The 20,073-nt window shown below is 43.4% G+C and overlaps 1 protein-coding gene across 10 annotated transcripts in view; it reads right to left on the reverse strand.

Moving 5' to 3' along the window:
• The window catches only part of DENND1A (DENN domain containing 1A), a 535,076-nt gene that overhangs the window by 266,321 nt on the left and 248,682 nt on the right, over positions 1 to 20,073 (reverse strand). For all 10 annotated transcript variants that reach the window (XM_036855233.1, XM_036855234.1, XM_036855231.1 and 7 more), the window contains one exon: positions 12,230 to 12,299. In XM_036855233.1, coding sequence (XP_036711128.1) covers positions 12,230 to 12,299 — 70 coding nt within the window. The remainder of the gene's footprint in view (positions 1 to 12,229; positions 12,300 to 20,073) is intronic.

A 20,073-nucleotide genomic window follows, 5' to 3' on the forward strand; every position in this document is an offset into this window, starting at 1 on the left:
TAGAACAGAAATACATCTACACGTGGAACAACTCCTATGGAACACCTACTGAACACTGGCAGAAGATCTCAGACTTCCCAAAAGGCAAGAAACTCCCCATGTACCTGGGTAGGGCAAAAGAAAAAAGAAAAAACAGAGACAGAAGAATAGGGACAGGACCTGCACCTCTGGGAGGGAGCTGTGAAGGAGGAAATGTTTCCATACACTGGGAAGCCCCTTCACTGGTGGAGATGGAGGGTGGGCAGGGGGAAGCTTCAGAGCCATGGAGGAGAGTGCAGCAGTAGCGGTGCAGAGGGCAAAGTGGAGAGATTCCCACACAAAGGATTGGTGCCGACCAGCACTCACCAGCCTGAGAGACTTGTCTGCTCACCCGCTGGGGCAGGTGGGGGCTGGGAGCTGAGGCTCCTGCTTTGTAGGTCAGAACCCAGAGAGAGGACTGGGGTTGGCTGTGTGAAAACAGCCTCAAGGGGCTAGTGAGCCACAGCTAGCCGGGAGGGAGTCCAGGAAAAAGTCTGGAACTGCCTAAGAGGCAAGAGACCATTGTTTTGGGGTGTGCGAGGAGAGGGGATACAGAGCACTGCCTAAACGAGCTCCAGAGATGGGCGTGAGCCACGGCTATCAGCGCAGACACCAGAGACAGGCATGAAACGCTAAGGCTGGTGCTGCAACCACCAAGAAGCCTGTGTGCAAGCACAGGTCTCTATCCACACCTCCCCTCCCAGGAGCCTGTGCTCCCTGCCACTGCCAGGGCCCCGTGATCCGGGGACAACTTCCCCGGGAGAACACATGGCGCGCCTCAGGCTGTTGCAACATGACGTTGGCCTCTGCCGCCGTATGCTCACCCCGCATTCCGTACCCCTCCCTCCCTCCGGCCTGAGTGAGCCAGAGCCCCCTAACTGGCTGCTACTTTAACCCTCGCCTGTCTGAGCAAAGAACATATATGCCCTCAGGTGACCTACATGCAGAGGTGGGGCCAAATCCAAAGCTGAACCCCAGGAGCTGTGTGAACAAAGAAGAGAAAGGGAAATTTCTCCCAGCAGCCTCAGGAGCAGCGGATTATATCTCCACAATCAACTTGATGTACCCTGCATCTCCGGAATACCTGAATAGACAAAGAATCATCCCAAAATTGAGGCAGTGGACTTCAGGAGCAACTGCAGACTTGGGGTTTGCTTTCTGCATCTAATTTGTTTCTGGTTTTATGCTTATCTTAATTTAGTATTTAGAGTTTATTATCATTGGTAGATTTGTTTATTGATTTGGTTGCTCTCTTTTTTTTTTTTAACATATAGATATACTTTTTTTTCCTTTTTCTCTTTTTGTAAGTGAGTATGTGTATGTTTCTTTGCGTGATTTTGTCTGAATAGCTTTGCTTTTACCATTTGTCCTAGGGTTCTTTCTTTCTTTTCTTTTTTTTTTAGTATAGTTTTTAGAGCTTGTTATCACTGGTGGATTTATGTTTTGATTTGGTTGTTCTCTTCTTTCTGTTTTTTCTTTCCTTTTTTCTAATTACTTTTTAATTTTTAATAATTTTTTAAATTTTAATAACTTTCTTTCTCTCTCTCTCTCTCTCTCTCTCTCTCCCTCCCTCCCTCCCTCCCTCCCTCTCTCTCTCTCTCTCTCTTTCTTTTTCCCTTTTCTTTGGAGCCGTGTGGCTGACAGGGTCGTGGTGCTCCTGTCGGGTGTCAGGCCTGTGCCTCTGAGGTGGGAGAGCCTAGTTCAGGACACTGGTCCACCAGAGAACTCCCGGCTCCACGTACTATCAAATGGCAAAAGCTCTCTCAGAGATCTCCATCTCAACGCTAAGACCCAGCTCCACTCAAAAACCAGCAAGCTACAGTGCTGGACACCCTATGCCAAACAACTAGCAAGACAGAAACACAACCACACCCATTAGCAGAGAGGCTGCCTAAAATCATAATAAGGTCAAAGACACCCCAAAACACACCACCAGACACGGTCCTGCCCACCAGAAAGACAAGATCCAGCCTCATCCACCAGAACACAGGCACCAGTCCCCTCCACCAGGAAGCCTACACAACCCACTGAACCAACCTTAGCCACTGGGGGCAGACACCAAAAACAACAAGAACTATGAACCTGCAGCCTGCTAAAAGGAGACCCCAAACACAGTAAGTTAAGCAAAATGAGAAGAGACAGAAACACACAGCAGATGAAGGAGCAAGGTAAAAACCCACCAGACCAAACAAATGAAGAGGAAATAAGCAGTTTACCTGAAAAGGAATTTAGAGTAATGATAGTAAAAATGATCCAAAATCTTGGAAATAGAATGGAGAAAATACAAGAAACGTTTAACAAGGACCTAGAAGAACTAAAGAGCAAACAAACAATGATGAACAACATAATAAATGAAATTAAAAATTCTCTAGAAGGAATCAATAGCAGAATAACTGAGTCAGAACGGATAAGTGACCTGGAAGATAAAATAGTGGAAATAAGTACTGCAGAGCAGAATAAAGAAAAAAGAATGAAAAGAATTGAGGACAGTCTCAGAGACCGCCGGGATAATATTAAATGCACCAACATTCGAATTATAAGGGTCCCAGAAGAAAAAGAGAAAAAGAAAGGGACTGAGAAAATATTTCAACAGATGATAGTTCAAAACTTCCCTAATATGGGAAAGGAAATAGTCAGTCAAGCCCAGGAAGCGCAGAGAGTCCCATACAGGATAAATCCAAGGAGAAAGAGACCAAGAGAGATATTAATCAAACTATCAAAAATTAAATACAAAAAAAAATATTAAAAGCAGCAAGGGAAAAACAACAAATAACATACAAGGGAATCCCCATAAGGTTAAAAGCCGATCTTTCAGCAGAAACTCTGCAAGCCAGAAGGGAGTAGCAGGACATATTTAAAGTGATGAAAGGGAAGAACCTACAACCAAGATTACTCCACCCGGCAAGGATCTCATTCAGCTTCAATGGATAAATCAAAACCTTTACAGACAAGCAAAGGCTAAGAGAATTCAGCACCACCAAACCAGCTTTACATCAAATGCTAAAGGAACTTCTCTAGGCAGGAAACACAACAGAAGGAGAAGACCTACAATAACAAACCCAAAACAATTAAGAAAATGGTAATAGGAACATACATATCGATAACTACCTTAAATATAAATGGATTAAATTCTCCAACGAAAGACATAGAGTGGCTGAATGGATCAAAAACAAGACCCATATATATGCTGTCTACAAGAGACCCACTTCAGACCTAGGGACACACACAGACTGAAAGTGAGGGGATGGAAAAAGATATTCCATGCACATGGAAATCAAAAGAAAGCTGGAGGAGCAATTCTCATATCAGACAATATAGCCTTTAAAATAAAGACTATCACAAGAGACAAAGAAGGACACTACATACTGATCAAGGGATCAATCCAAGAAGAAGATATAACAATTGTAAATATTTATGCATCCAACATAGGAGCACCTCAATACATAAGGCAAATGCTAACAGCCATAAAAGTGGAAATCGACAGTAACACAATCATAGTAGGGGACTTTAACACCCCACTTTCACCAATGGACAGATCATCCAAAATGAAAATAAATAAGGAAACACAAGCTTTAAATGATTCATTAAACAAGATGGACTTAATTGATATTTATAGGACATTCCATCCAAAAGCAACAGAATACACTTTCTTCTCAAGTGCTCATGGAACATTCTCCAGGATAGACCATATCTTGGGTCACAGATCAAGCCTTGGTAAATTTAAGAAAAATGAAACCATATCAAGTATCTTTTCCGACCACAATGCTATGAGAGTAGATATCAACTACAGGAAAAAAAAATCTGTAAAAAATACAAACACATGGAGGTTAAACAATACACTACTAAATAACCAAGAGATCACTGAAGAAATCAAAGAGGAAATCAAAAAATACCTAGAAACAAATGACAGTGAAAACATGATGACCCAAAACCTATGGGATGCAGCAAAAGCAGTCCTAAGAGGGAAGTTTATAGCAATATAATCCTACCTCAAGAAACAAAAAACATCTCAAATAAACAACCTAACCTTAAACCTAAAGCAATTAGAGAAAGAAGAAAAAACCCCCAAAGTTAGTAGAAGGAAAGAAATCATAAAGATCAGATCAGAAATAAATGAAAAAGAAATGAAGGAAACGATAGCAAAGATCAATAAAACTAAAAGCTTGTTCTTTGAGAAGATAAACAAAATTGGTAAACCATTAGCCAGACTCATCAAGAAAAAAAGGGAGAAGACTCAAATCAACAGAATTAGAAATGAAGAAGGAGAAGTAACAACTGACACTGCAGAAATACAAAGGATCATGAGAGATTACTACAAGCCACTATATGCCAATAAAATGGACAACTTCGAAGAAATGGACAAATTCTTAGAAAAGCACAACCTTCTGAGACTGAACCAGTAAGAAATATAAAATCTGAAGAGACCAATCACAAGCACTGAAACTGATACTGTGACTAAAAATCTTCCAACAAACAAAGCCCAGGACCAGATGGCTTCACAGGTGAATTCTATCAAACATTTAGAGAAGAGCTAACATCCATCCTTCTCAAACTCTTCCAAAATATAGTAGAGGGAGGAACACTCCCAAACTCATTCTACGAGGCCACCATCACCCTGACACCAAAACCAGGCAAAGATGTCACAAAGAAAGAAAACTACAGGCCAATATCACTGATGAACATAGATGCAAAAATACTCAACAAAATACTAGCAAACAGAATCCAAGAGCACATTAAAAGGATCATATACCGTGATCAAGTGGGATTTATCCCAGGAATGAAAGGATTCTTCAATATATACAAATCAATCAATGTGATAAACCATATTAACAAATTGAAGGAGAAAAACCATATGATCAACTCAACAGATGGAGAAAAAGCTTCCGACAAAATTCAACACCCATTTATTATAAAAACCCTGCAGAAAGTAGGCACAGAGGGAACTTACCTCAACATAATAAAGGCCATACATGACAAACCCACAGCCAACATCATTCTCAATGGTGAAAAACTGAAACCATTTCCTCAGAAACAAGACAAGGTTGTCCACTCTCACCACTATTATTCAACATAGTTTTGGAAGTTTTAGCCACAGCAATCAGAGAAGAACAAGAAATAAAAGGAATCCAAATCGGAAAAGAAGAAGTAAAGCTGTCACTGTTTGCAGATGACATGATACTATACATAGAGAATCCTAAAGATGCTACCAGAAAACTACTAGAGCTAATCAATGAATTTGGTAAAGTAGCAGGATACAAAATTAATGCACAGAAACCTCTGGCATTCCTATACACTAATGATGAAAAATCTGAGAGAGAAATTAAGGAAACACTCCCATTTACCACTGCAACAAAAACAATAAAATACCTAGGAATAAACCTACCTAAGGAGAGAAAAGACCTGTATGCAGAAAACTGTAAGACACTGATGAAAGAAATTAAAGATAATACAAACAGATGGAGAGATATACCATGTTCTTGGATTGGAAGAATCAACATTGTGAAAATGACTATACTACCCAAGGCAATCTACAGATTCAATGCAATCCCTATCAAACTACCAATGGCATTTTTCACAGAACTAGAACAAAAAATGTCACAATTTGTATGGAAACACAAAAGACCCTGAATAGCCAAAGCAGTCTTGAAAAAGAAAAATGGAGCTGGAGGAATCAGGCTCCCTGACTTCAGACTGTACTACAAAGCTACAGTAATCAAGCCAGTATCGTACTGGCACAAAAACAGAAATATAGATCAATGGAAAAGGATAGAAAGCCCAGAGATAAACCCATGCACATATGGTCACCTTATTTTTGATAAAGGAGGCAAAGATATACAATGGAGAAAAGACAGTCTCTTCAATAAGTGGTGCTGGGAAAACTGGACAGCTACATGTAAAAGAATGAAATTAGAACACTCCCTAACACCATACACAAAGATAAACTCAAAATGGATTAAAGACCTAAATGTAAAGCCAGACACTATAAAACTCTTGGAGGAAAACATAGGCAGAACACTCTATGACATAAATCACAGCAAGATCCTTTTTGATCCACCTCCTAGAGAAATGGAAATAAAAACAAAAATAAACAAATGGGACCTAATTAAACTTAAAAGCTTTTTGCACAGCAAAGGAAACCATAAACAAGACGAAAAGACAGCCCTCAGAATGGGAGAAAATATTTTCAAATGAAGCAACTGACAAAGGATTAATCTCCAAATTTACAAGCAGCTCATGCAGCTCAATATCAAAAAAAACAAACAACCCAATCCAAAAATAGGCAGAAGACGTAAATAGACATTTCTCCAAAGAATATATACAGATTGCCAACAAACACATGAAAGGATACGCAACATCACTAATCATTAGAGAAATGCAAATCAAAACTACAATGAGGTATCACCTCACACCAGTCAGAATGGCCATCATCAAAAAAATCTACAAACAATAAATGCTGGAGAGGGTGTGGAGAAAAGGGAACCCTCCTGCTCTGTTGGTGGGAATGTACATTGATACAGCCACTATGGAGAACAGTATGGAGGTTCCTTAAAAAACTAACAATAGAACTACCATACGACCCATCAATCCCACTACTGGGCATATACCCTGAGAAAACCATAATTCAAAAAGAGTCATGTACCACAATGCTCATTGCAGCTCTATTTACAATAGCCAGGACATGGAAGCAACCTAAGTGTCCATCGACAGATGAATGGATTTGGCACATATATACAATGCAATATTACTCAGCCATAAAAAGAAACAAAATTGAGTTATTTGTAGTGAGGTGGATGGACCTAGAGTGTGTCATACAGAGTGAAGTAAGTCAAAAAGAGAAAAACAAATACCGTATGCTAACACATATAAATGGAATCTAAAAAAAAAAAGAAATGGTTCTAACCTAGGGGCAGGACAGGAATAAAGACACAGACGTAGAGAATGGACTTGAGGACACAGGGAGGGGGAAGGGTAGCTGGGACGAAGTGAGAGAATGGCAGGGACATATATACACTACCAAATGTAAAATAGATAGCTACTGGGAAGCAGCCGCATAGCACAGGGAGATCAGCTTGGTGCTTTGTGACCATCTAGAGGGGTGGGATAGGGAGGGTGGGAGGGAGATGCAAGAGGGAGGAGATATGGGGATATATGTATATGTGTAGCTGATACACTTTGTTATAAAGTAGAAACTAACACACCACCGTAAAGCAGTTATACTCCAATAAAGATGTTAAAAAAATAAAAATAAATAAAACAACAACAGAACAAAATGAAACCAAAAACACATATTTTCCTGGGGCCTCTGCGGTCAGTGTCTTTGCCCCCACAGTGAGCCACAGCACCCCCCGCCTCTCCAGGAGGCCCTCCAATACCTTTAGGTAGGTCTCTGGGCCCGCTGTGGGCACAGTGGGGGCAGCTCAGACTCTGACCAGGTCCAACTCCCGCGTGTACTTGCCCCCAAAATCCACAGCTGCTAAAGCTAGACCAGTCCTAGTTGTGGGAGCACTCGTTGTCCCTTTAGATATTCCACAGACGCAGGGTTTACCAAGCCGATCGCGGGGATTTAATCTGCAGCTTGTGCAGCTGCAGGGAGAGATTTCTGTTTCTCTGCCTTCGTTGCACAGCCCCTGGGAGTCAGCTTTGGTTTTGGTCCCACCTCTGCCTCTGCATGTGGGCCACCCTCAGGCATCTGGTCCTCGCCCAGGTGAGAGGGGACGAAAGCAGCGGCTGACTGGGGCACACTTGCTTGCTCAGGCCGTGGAGGGATAAGGCGGCCACAAGTGGGGTGCATGCGCTTCCTCCAGTGGGATCCCCCTCTAGTGCCTGCAGTGGCGAGACTGGCAGGAAGTTGCAACAGACTGGGGCGTGCTCGCTCTGGTGGGAGTCCTTCCCAGTTCCTGCGGAGGCAGGGCTGGCGTGCGGGGAGAGAGTCCGAAGATGGCGGCCCCGCCCATTGTGTGCCACTCAACAACGGCGCCTCGCTTCCAAGGCAGACCACTCTTCCTCAGAAGTGTTCCTGGCCGTGGAGCCCCTCACTCCCATCCCCTCAGGTTGTCTCCACACAGCTGAGCTCCTCACTCCAGTCCCTTCCGCCTGTCTCCATGCAGCCAATAGCAGTTCTCACCCTGGGTCCGCTCTCCTAACCCCACGCTTTAGCACTCAGCCCCTGCCTGCCTTGGCCGATTCCTGTCTCAGGTTGGGGCGCCCAGGGCTGATTCCCGAGGAGGCTTTGGTGGAGGCAGCGCTCAGGATCCCGGAGCCTGCGCAGGCAGAGGGGGCCTTGGCTTGAGGGAAGGGCAATCCTGCTCAGATGGGTGACCCTCCCAGTGCCCGTGGAGGCAGGGACCGATGGGTGGGGAAGGGGGTTGCCCTGGCCGCCCCGCCCTTGTGCACCACTCAACAATGGCGCCTTGCTTCTACGGTGGCCTGGGCTTCCGCAAACTTTCCCGGTTGTGGAGTTCCGTACTCCCGTCCCTTCAGGCTGTCTCTTCACAGACAACAGGTGTCCCCTCCCTGGGTCCACTCTCCAAACCCCACTTTCCGGCACCCAGCACCCCTCCACACCGGGAGACACCCGACTCAGGCTGGGGTGCGCAGGGCTGCAGCACAGACCACACACGCACACCTTACTCTCTCCTGCCTTCCACAGGCCGGTCGCTGCATTCCCCTCCGATGCCCTGAAGCTCCTTCTCTGTCCCAGCTGAGTTACCTGCCCTGAGGGGGTTTCTCTGAGTGCAGGAACCTCTCCTCACCTTCAGCTCCCCACCAGGGGTGCTGGTCCCTTTCTGTTTCCTCTTTTCTTTTTGTCTTTCTTTCGTCCTACCCGGTTGCGTGGGGATTTTTCTGGTCCTTTTAGGTGTCCGAAGTCTTCCACTAGTGTTCAGCAGGTGCTCTGTGAGAACTGTTCCATTTGTAGATGTATTCTTGATGTCCTTATGAGGAGAGGTGAATTCTACGTCCTCCTCTTCTGCTATCTTGACTCCTCCCCTCTCTCCATGTTTTGAGCACTACATTACTTTTGGCACAAAAAGATATTCCAGACTCACACTTTTCCCTGCCTCAGCTCTGGAACTAGACATTTCTTCAGGGAGTCCTGGTTCCTTTTAGTAGAAAATGAATTTAGAAACCAAGATTTGGGCACTTTGGTGTGCTCATTGCTACTTGTGTATAGTTGACCCCAGACGCTTTCCGTGGATAGAGACAGGGAATATCACACACACACACACACACACACACACACACACACACACACACACAGACCTACAATACACAGTTACATCTCCGTTTTCTGTATCACATATGTTGAAAGCCATGGGTTCATACCAATGGCTCTAATTCTAATCCAACATGGGAATCATTCTAGTTTCCTCCCTTTACATATTTGTAACAATAATCTAACAAAGTGAAAAATCCTGCCCCTATTTTCTTAATATATTTACTTGCTTGTATGTAAGCAATCTTTTTTCACTGCCTCTACCTCCCTCTCCATCTAGATGCCCTCCTTGCCCTGCTCGAACACTGACATCCAATGCTAGGCCACCAATGTCTGCCTCCCTCCCTCAGACCTCCCACCAATAACAAAAGCCCTCCTCACCCCAGGCTCCAACACCCTAGTGCTGGGCCACTGCTGCTGTCCTCTTTCCCACGTGGCTCCTCTAGATCCCATTGAAGTTCTGATATCTGGTGCCCAGATGATGCCAAGCCACTGTCACCACTGTTCCACATAAATAAATGCCTCACTCCTCAGCCTCCAACGCCCTCAGCCAGGTTGCTCTCTGGCTTAGATGCCCTCCTCACCCTCTGCCATCCCTTCCACAGGGATGCCATCATTGCCCTATTCAGGGCCTGATAACCCTGTTGTGTCAATGAATTAAACAGACACTCTTATAATGTAGCTTAGGCTCAGGCACTCCATGCTGAGCCATCATGGTCACTCCCCACGCCTCCAGCTGAAGCCTACCTACCCTGCCCAACTTTCCCAATGACTTCTGGACTTGGGGAAGGGATTCTGTTTTTTTTAATGGAAGCTCTTTCCTCATGTTCTAATCTGATAACCCACACCTTGCAAACAATTAAGCCAGTTGTAGGCAGACTACCTATCATCTGTGTCATAATTCCTTTAACCAGAAGAAATTTAATAAAAAGAGTCCTTTGTATAAGGGAAACAGACTTCACTAAAACACATCACTGATCTCAGTCTTTAACACTCCAAGAGGCAGGGTCCTTATCTGGGGCAACAGCGCAGAGGATGGATACACCAATTTTACAGGGTAATAATCCTATCTCCCCTATGCATAGTTTGTACCTACCCAATCTTTCCTTTATCCCAAGACATGTTTTCCAAAGTCTAGTAAGTTTTTGGTTTTTTTTTTTTAACTGACTGGAGCTTATATATGGGAGAAAAAAAATGTGAGTTAACTTCCAATTCTAAGACTGTTAAGAGCCTACATGCTATATAATTTTATTTACTAAAGACCCCTTTCAATTTTGAATGAAAAACTGAATGTTTGACAAAAGTGAACTGTGAATCAGCAATCAGTGAACAGATCCAAGGTGGCCTCTTAACTCATTCATCAAAGAGTACATCACTTCTTTTAGGACAGAATTCCCTGATACCTAAGCATCCTTTCAGAATGAGTGTAGTGATCTAGGGAGCCATTTCTATTAGTTATTCCTTCCATTTACTGTGGTCTCTGGAATACATTTGCCAGTAAGTAAATCTAACTTAAAGATTTATCCATTATTCACACAATTTCCACCTTTTCTCCAAAAATAGCATTTCCCAAAATGTGTTCCAGGAAACACTGGCGTCTCAGAATGTTAATACTTGTCATGGAATTGAAAGCATATGGGGCCAAATAAGTTGGGAATATTTGGGTTACACAGATTTCTCCACTGTAGGACTTTTCAGAGCCTATATTACATGAATCTTAAGGAGACAAAAATGAGAAACAGCTTTCCCTTACCCTGACCCCAATATCACTCAACTATGGTAACCCTTTTTGAATGGAGCATTTCTTAGAACTAATGTTCTGTAGAAAATATGATGAAAAAAATTCTTTAACATTTAATAATAATATATCTCTTTAATTAAAAATCTTAGGCCATTTACAAAAAAGGAAAATATAAGAAGTTAGATATATGGACAAATATTCAACTTACTAATAATCAAAGAAATGCAATTAAAACAATGAGAACTGTTCACTTGTCAAGAGCACAGTGAGTTCAACAAATGATACTGGTGAGAGTATGGTGACCCAGGCACTCTTGTACTTTGCCAGTAAAGGGTATCTATCTTTTAAGAAAACAGTACAATTCTTTTGGAAAGCAGTTTGGCAAATGTTTTTGAAATGTTTATGTCCACTAACCTTAAAATGGCCCATCTGAGATTCTCTTCTTAAGGAAACATTCCAAAATGAAGAAAATGTTTATGCTCAAAGATGCTAATAGCTATACTTATAATAGTGAAAAAAAATCCCAAATAATGAAATTTTCCAGTAATAGGGAAATGTCTCAGTAAACCAAGGTACATGGTACATGACATGCAGCCGTGAAAAAGATTTACAATGTTTTTATTAGCATGGGGGAAATGCTTCTATTATTACGGTACCTAAAAACTGTGGGCGTCAGAAGTCTAAATACATATCCAGTTGCCCCTTGACGCCCATGGAGGATACTTCAACATACCATTTCTTCCAAAAGTACAGTGAGGTAGAGCTGAACTTTTAAAGTGATTTTCAGACCCTAAAAAAAATTACTGTAAAAGCACAAGAAAGCCCTACTGAAATGGGAACTGGGACAGCTGGTTAGGTCACTTGCCAGTTAAGTGTTTTACTCACAAATCCCAGCAATTCAAATTTATGCCTCAGCAAAATTATTATTTAATACATACGATGAACTTGTAGAGCTGCTTGGGAATGTAAGATGGTGACTATTAACTCTGAATGCTAAGGGTCTATTTATTATTTATTTAATTCAAAAAGTAAAGGAAGAAAACATCCCAAAATGCTAGCAATATTTATTTGGGGGGGAGAGGGTGGGGTAGGGACACATATTAGGAGTGATTTTTCTCTTCCTTCCTACTGCTTTCTGAATTTCCCAAACTTTCTGTAACGGGAATGCATTACTTTTTTAGTAAATGTTTTAGTGAAATACAAGGCATGAAAGTTAAAGTTTACTTGTTAAAAAGAATAAAATAAAAGGCAAATACCTGTCCTTTTGTCGTGTAATCTGCCAAGATGTTAAGCAGCTTATAAAATACTTCGAACCAGGGGAGATAGCTGGGGGAAGAAGAGGAAACACATGGAATATTAGTACGCAGGTCAAAAACTTTAACCAGGAGCTAATTCAAGACGGTACATTTCGGTTTCTCTCTACATTGTGAAGAGCCTTCCTGTCATAGGCTGTGCTGGAAACGCAGACTGGTAAAATGCTAGTTATTTCTGAGATTTTAAAAAATTGCCTGTGTAAGGCAGAAGATTGAATGTCCATTATAAATTATTCCCATGCCTCAGAGCTAGAACAGGTTCACAGGGAAGAAATTCAAAGCAGACTCTGCAATCAGGAACCATCTCTGAATAGCCCCCCAGGCCTCACACCCACCCCTTCCAGGAAAGCTTCTGTTCAAGTTTCTCATGATTGGACACACACAGCCACACACACATACAGCACTTCCACTGCTGCCATGTGCAAGGTGTCCCAAAGGCCCCATGAGCCTGAAACCACTCATCAAACCTTCTATTACAATGCACCCTTCCCTGTACTTACTGAAGAAAGAGCTCTAACTCTGCACCCCACCCTGCCCTCCACCGGGTTCTGACCATCATGTCCCTTAACTCTGATGACAGCCTGGTCCTGACCTTACTCCACCCTCTGTGTGGCTCATACAATGGTCTTTCTAAAATGTGAATCTAAGTAGCACGTTGGATTAAATTCCTGCAGTGGTGCCCCATCACTACAGGACTTCTTAGGACAGTGTTCAAGGCTCCTCTGTCAGGTCCTTGACTGTGTCTCCGGCTGTCCTTGCCCTGCAGCCCCACATGCATATTCCTCTCATTGCAGCCACACTCCGAGGAATGTCCAGGCATCCTCAAGCCTGCCTGAGCTTGCACTGCATACACTTGGCACTTTTCTCCCTCTGACCTTCATGATCTAGTCTAGCTGATTTCTACTCATCCTCCTAACAGTCCCCCACCCCCTCCCCATCCCCGCCTCTCATGCCCTAATTCCCTTTTTTCTGTGCTGCCCTGTCACGTGCAAACTCCTGTTATAACAGTCCACACACCACGTGGCACTCAATGGCGTGTCTGTCTTCCCAGCAGACTGAGCATGACGAAGAGGAAGGATCACATCTTTCTTTACTTTGTCTTCCCAGGACCAAGCATGGAGCCTGGCAGACCCTCAGTGCTCAGTGTTGATAGAACAAACAAAACCAAACAAAGACTAACAACGAAGGTGCATTGTTGCTATAGAATTATTGTTGAAACATACCCCTACTCCCAAGAAGTTTTTTCACTTAAAATTTAAATGGCTTTGTTCTCCATAAGAAACTTTTCCAAAGCAATATCAAATACTCATGTGGGAAGAGCGTCATGCCAAGCGCTTGCTGTCCTGCTCACATCTGCCCCGCTGCGCTAACGGCATCCGTTACTGATAGAGTGGAGCACTGACTCCATCCTGCCAAGCAGAGGGAAATCAGCGCCCTGGACAGATTACCAGCTGTATCGTTGAGGGTAATAAATGAAGTGAGAGGCAATAGAGAGGACAGATAAAGCGCACAGTTCTCTGTCATTAACGTCTGTCTGAAGCCAGCACATGCTACTGTAAAATTTAAGTAGCTTATCACAATATACTGATAAGCAACTTAACTTTTCACTTCTATGACAGTATTATCACTTATGTTAATATGTTTCAATCAGCTCTGGCAGCTGCATATTGATTATTACAGAGCAAATGACTGCTGCCACTTTACACAGCATTTACTTTGGCAGAGTAACGTAAACATTCAAGAGGGATTAGGGAGGAGATAAGTTTCTCCCTTCCTATTCTGTTAAAATAAACCTCAGCTGAGTTAAAAGCCATTATAGAAGGAACAATAAATCCCCTCAGAAGAAAACTCCTGCCCAGATTAGAGGGCTGGTAGTAAACAAATTCAACCAAGGATTACAAATATCTTTTTTTTTTTCCCTGAAAGAAAAAAATACCACTAGTTAAATCCAGCAGGAAGGGGACGAGGGGAAGCAAGAAGAGAAAATATTTTCTTGTAAGGAAACCATGGCTTCAAGCAAATGAGAGAAAAGCTGAAGTTATTTTAGTAAGTCCTGATCAAGTGACTTGGGACAGGCTGTCTTCTCTGATAACTTAGGACTGTGGTATACAGGAAGCAGTTTTGCCCACTAGGTTCAACTGACCAACATAGTTTGGGCCCGGAACCTCACACCTCCGCGTCCTCCCGGGCGGTGAGGATGCAGGAGGTTGACATGGTACGGCCACCCAGCCCACAGCAGACTGTGCCCAGGTTCTCACACTCAGCCTCGACCTCACCAAATCGATTCTTTTTGGCTACGCTAAGCAGAACCCTCAGCCATGGGAGGTTTTGCAGTTACCCTGGAAATCAGCCATCTCTTTCTTCCTTCAGCCTGACTGGACACAACTGTTCCCCACATGTTGTCCCCTGTGCACTGACAGATGAATATCTAGTGATGGCAGTGTTAAGGTCTTGAAACCAAAACCCAGCTGTCTTCTTCAAAGGATCCCTCTTTTCCCCTGTTGGGAGGCCAGGGTTCACAGCTGAACTTTATCCAGTGGCGTTTCCTGTACTGCTTCATTAGTGCGGACACAACAGCTTCACGCTGCCTGCAAGGGTGCAGGTGAGGATATGGAGACCCTCCACTCCATTCTGTACTTGTCTGTCAGCATGGAGTAAACACCACTTCCCAATCCAGAGACAGGAAACAAACACTCCATTACGCTGCTCCTCCCGGGACAGCTAAAGGAGTTCCAAACATCTCGGCGCCTGCTCAACTTGCTACCTTAATGCAACTGCTCGAGTTTGCAATGCAGAGCATCAATATGTGGTGGGCTCAGTCCAAGGCTGGGGCCAAAAATCCCAGTCACAAAGGGTCCCTGCACTTAAGAAGGCCACGGTCCTACGTGGGAAAAAGACATATACAACAAGGAGTAATAGTTTAGGTGGTGGAGCTGGAACTCTTTCCCAAGTGTTTTATTTAGTGTAGGCTTTTGGATCAAATTATTAAATTAAAGGGAGCATTATCATGACCCAATCAGCAGAGCCTTGATGGGAAAAAGCCAAAATGGGAAAAGTCTGCTTCCCAGGCACCGGCCTTGATCCAAGCTTCTCTTGCCAAATCATGGGTCAGGTAACTTTGTCCCAGGGTCTGTCCTTACTCCCTGACCTGACAGTCAAATGAAGGGGCTTTTGTTTTGTGTGAGGCAATACAAATTCTTAAACTTGAGAACAGTTCAGGCAGCACTCAAGGATTCCTACACACATGACCTCACTAATGTGGGCTATCACAAGCCTTTGTGAGAAGTGCAGGGGCAGGTCCCAGAGATTGCACATAGAGTCAAATGGCTCACAGTCAAAATCACCTGTAAAAATGCCCTTAAGATGACTCCAATGTACAGCAGACTTGGTTTGTATAGAAACAAAGCAGATGACCCAAGTTTGGGGGACCTATTGAATGAAAACTGTCTCTGTTCAAATCTGTCAGCTTGGTGAGCTGCTTACCCTCCAGGTGAACTTAGGAACTGAGTCCAACAGAGAGTAGATAGATGACTCACTTTTCTAATCTCACTCCACTGAATGGACTTTCAGTATAATCATTCCCACACATGTATGAGTGACCTGGAATAGTGTGTATATGATGGGATTCCACTCCAGTGTCTTAAGTACTAAAATAGAAAACCATTACAAATTTTAAAAAGCTCTCCCACTTCACTTGCTAATAGTTCAGTTCAAAGCCATTAAATGAGCCCAAGCAAGGTAGAGGGGTGTGTGTGTGTGTGTGTGTGAGAGAGAGAGAGAGACAGAGAGACAGAGAGAGAAAGAGACAGAGACAGAGACAGAGAGTTGGGGTGCAATGGTGGCAGAAGCGGACCAAGTTGAGAAAGGTGACCACCTGGGAGAAGAGTAGTCGTGAGCAGGATGTCACAGCACAAGCATGGAGAGGATGATATCCCCCAGATGGAACAAACTGGCACAGAGTTTTGGAGCCCAAGTGGGGTGAGGAGGGTTCCCTGGTAAGGAAAAGTCAGGGCTCCAGGAGGATAAGGAGGGGGTCTATACAGGAGGTGGCCTGGCTTGGAGTGTCAGAACTCAAAAGGGGTAAGAAGGATGTATAAGTAGGGGAAAGGCCTGGCACTGGGTAACGAAAGCATCTATGTCAGTAGAAAGAAGTTGACTAGACTAGTATTAGAACCCAAGAGGTTTAAAAAAGAGCATCTGGAAGGCAGTCCAGTGTGGGATGCCAGAGCCTAAGTGGACAGGAGGGCTTCCATGAAGGATGGCCAGGCAGAGTCCAAGCAGTTGAGAACGATGTCTATGGCAGGAGGAGACAGCAGTGACTGCCTTGCCTACGATGTCAGAGTTCAAATGGGGTGAGGACGGCAGCCACAGAGGAGGGGGGCTACAACAGAGGGAGATTGGTTACACACGGGGGAATAGATCAAGACTGATCAAGTAAGTAAATATATAATGAAAACCAAGCTTATTACTATTAGAGAAGAGAGTTACAAATATGGATAGGGAGAAAATAAGAATGAACCCTACCACACTGAACTGGAATTAGATGTAACTATGTGAAATCATGGAGAGAGAGAGATAAAAGAAATACAAATACAAATGTATGTATGTACATTATTACAGATATTACAGATACATACACAGATACATATATTCTCTAGCTCTAGCCACTGAAGGGCCTGGCACAGACATCCCAATTATAATAAGCACACTTAATGCCCAAATCCTGGCTTCTAAGTACCATTCTCCACTAGAAGGAACCAGGGCTCCTGGAAGAAATGTCTGATTCCAGGGCCAGGGCTGGGAAATACCTTGTGCTAGAAAAAAGGCAGTGCTCAACATATGCTTAGGACATACCAATGGGACACAAAAGCTAGTATGGATGGGTTCCTACTGACCAAATCTGTGACATCAAATTTGAGCATCAAAACAAATAATGATAGAGATCATTTAATAATAACTAAAATAGGAAATCATGAGTCTATGCTGGAATAAATAAGCAAATTAAAAGTTTGGTAAGGATAGGATGAGGATATTCCTAGTATACTTCTTAATTACAAAGGGAAAAAGAATGGAGAATCCTGGGAGACATGTCCTCAATCAAGCAGTGGGACGAATTGAAATAGTGTACCACCTGGAAGAATGCAATGAAAAGAACGCAGAATACTATTATATTCCTGCCACAGAGTAGAACTTAATTCCTGAGGAAACATCAGATAAACCCAAACTGAAGAACCTTTTACAAATTAATAGCCTAAATGTCAAGTTCATAAAAGTCTAGGAAACATTGAGGAGTTATTTCAGAATAAGAAGACTAAAGAGACATGACAACAAAATGCAACATGTGATTCTGAACTATATCTTTAATATACACTCACACTTACACACACACACACAAATGGAAGGTCCAAGTATTACATGGTAGTACTGCATCAAAATTAATACTAATTTTCTGATTTTGATGATTGTAATGTAGCTATGTAAAAAAAAAAATCTTTTTTAACACATACTAAAGTATTTGAGGGTTACTGGGTATTATTTTGGCAACATCTCCCAAATGGGGCATTTGTATTATACTCACAACTTTTCTGTATGTTTTTTATTGTTTCAAAATTAAAATAAAATGGGGAGGAGAGAATCTAAAGAGTGTCTTCTTCCATAAAAACTACCGTAAGCAGGGACTTCCCTGGTGGTTAAGACTCTGCACTCCCAATGCAGGGGGCCTGCGTTCGATCCCTGGTCAGGGAACTAGATCCCACGTGCCACAACAAAGATCCCGCATGCTGCAAAAAAATAAAATAAAATCCCACATGCCGCAAAGAAGATCCCATGTGCCACAACTAAGACCCAGCGCAGCCAAATAAATAAATAAACAGTAGACCAACTAGAGTATACAGAATAATGACATGAGTTGGGAAAATAAAAAATTTAAAACCATGGCTATAGGGAGGGGCACGCAATGGAGAGAAGAGCTGGTTGCAACTGTGAGTGGGAGTCAATATGCATCACAGAGAGAAGGTTGGGCTTCAGCTAAGTCTTGAAAGAGGTTGCTCTCTGCCTAAGGGAAGAAGGTTGGAATGGGTGGGGATAAAGAGCATTAGAGGCAGGGAAAACTCATGAGCAAGGGCTTGTAGGCACAAACCACTGGTGCAGTTGGAATAGCCAGAGAGCAGGGTGTGCAGGCTGCAGGAGGACAAAGATGAGGCAGGGGGCAGAAGGGCCAGGCTCTGGAGGGGCTCTCATATGCCAAACCCACGGGCCTCCCTTTTATTCTGGAATCGGTGGGGAACCAAAGGGCCAGCTAAAGAGAGGTAACATTCTGAAGATGAGTATTTAAAGCCAGGCAGAAAGTGATGATCGCCCCCTCACCATAGCCCAGTGGGTCATCTCAGCCTTACCAGAACCACTGTCCACTTTGCTACCCTAAAAAGAAAAACTTCGATAATATGATCTAGTTATGGGCTTCCCTGGTGGCGCAGTGGTTGAGAATCCGCCTGCCAATGCAGGGGACACAGGTTTGGTCCCTGGTCTGGGAAGATCCCACATGCCAAGGAGCAACTAAGCCTGTGCGCCACAACTACTGGGCCTGCACTCTAGAGCCCGTGAGCCACAACTACTGAAGCCCGCATGCCACAACTACTGAAGCCCGCGTGCCTAGAGCCTGTGCTCCACAACAAGAGAAGCCACCACAATGAGAAGTCCACAAGGAATAGTAGCCTCCGCTCGCCATGACTAGAGAAAGCCTGTGCGCAGCAATGAAGACCCAACAAAGCCAAAAAAAAAAAAATATATATATATATATATATGATCTAGTTATACACGTAATTTGAAAAAGATCAACAAAATGCTCTGGCTGTAGTATGAAAGAGAAATGAAAAAGTACTTTATAATAAAAAGTTTAACATTTAAACACTCATTACACCATTACATTAGAAGATATAATGAAATAGTACCTCCCTGAGGGCTTGCCGCAGATGTGCATCTACTCATGTTTGGAATGATGAGTTTAAAGCTAAGAAGAGTGACATGCAATACAGTCTTTCAATTTTTCTTTGTGATTTCCACTGTCTGAGAAGCTCTTAAAACTCCATTGCAGGTACTCTAAGAGAGGTATCCCTTCTTTTCTTACTTCCTGCCAGCAGATTTTGCCAAGATTCACTGGATGACAAAGCATCCCTTGGTTAAGGCTACTTGGCATATTACCAACCCCCACCCCCCAAATTTAAACAAGCAGAGCAGCATGGGACATCGGGAGAACACAGACTTGAGTCAAATAACCTTGTATGAATCTCAGTTCTGATACTTAGTAGCTGTGACACCTCAGGGAAGCAATCTCTCAAAGACTCAGTTTCCTCTTCTACAAAAAGATACACACCATCTAACTAATGTAACTGATGTATACAGAGACACCCAACCCTGGGCCTGGAATACTCTTCCTGTCCCTCTCTGCCTAACATTCCTGGTGTCTGCTTCAGAGGTTCCTCCAGGACTCTGTATAGGAATTCATCATGCCCCGCAGTCACCAGAGCAGACAGGAAATTACAACCTGTTATAAGAGGAAGATACTCACAAATGATATGACCGCTTAAACCAGTTAAGTCCCCACTTAGCCCTTCCGGTTTGACTAGCATCTATACCTACTCCTCTGTCAGTGTCTCGTTAGTCAAATGTCTACAGTAAAATGCAAATAAAGGACTTCCCTGGTGGCGCAGTGGTTAAGAATCCTCCTGCCAATGCAGGGGACACAGGTTCGAGCCCTGGCCCGGGAAGATCCCACATTCCGTGGAGCA

The sequence above is a fragment of the Balaenoptera musculus genome, chromosome 6 (genome assembly GCF_009873245.2).
Source record: "Balaenoptera musculus isolate JJ_BM4_2016_0621 chromosome 6, mBalMus1.pri.v3, whole genome shotgun sequence".
Classification (NCBI taxonomy): Eukaryota; Metazoa; Chordata; class Mammalia; order Artiodactyla; family Balaenopteridae; genus Balaenoptera; species Balaenoptera musculus.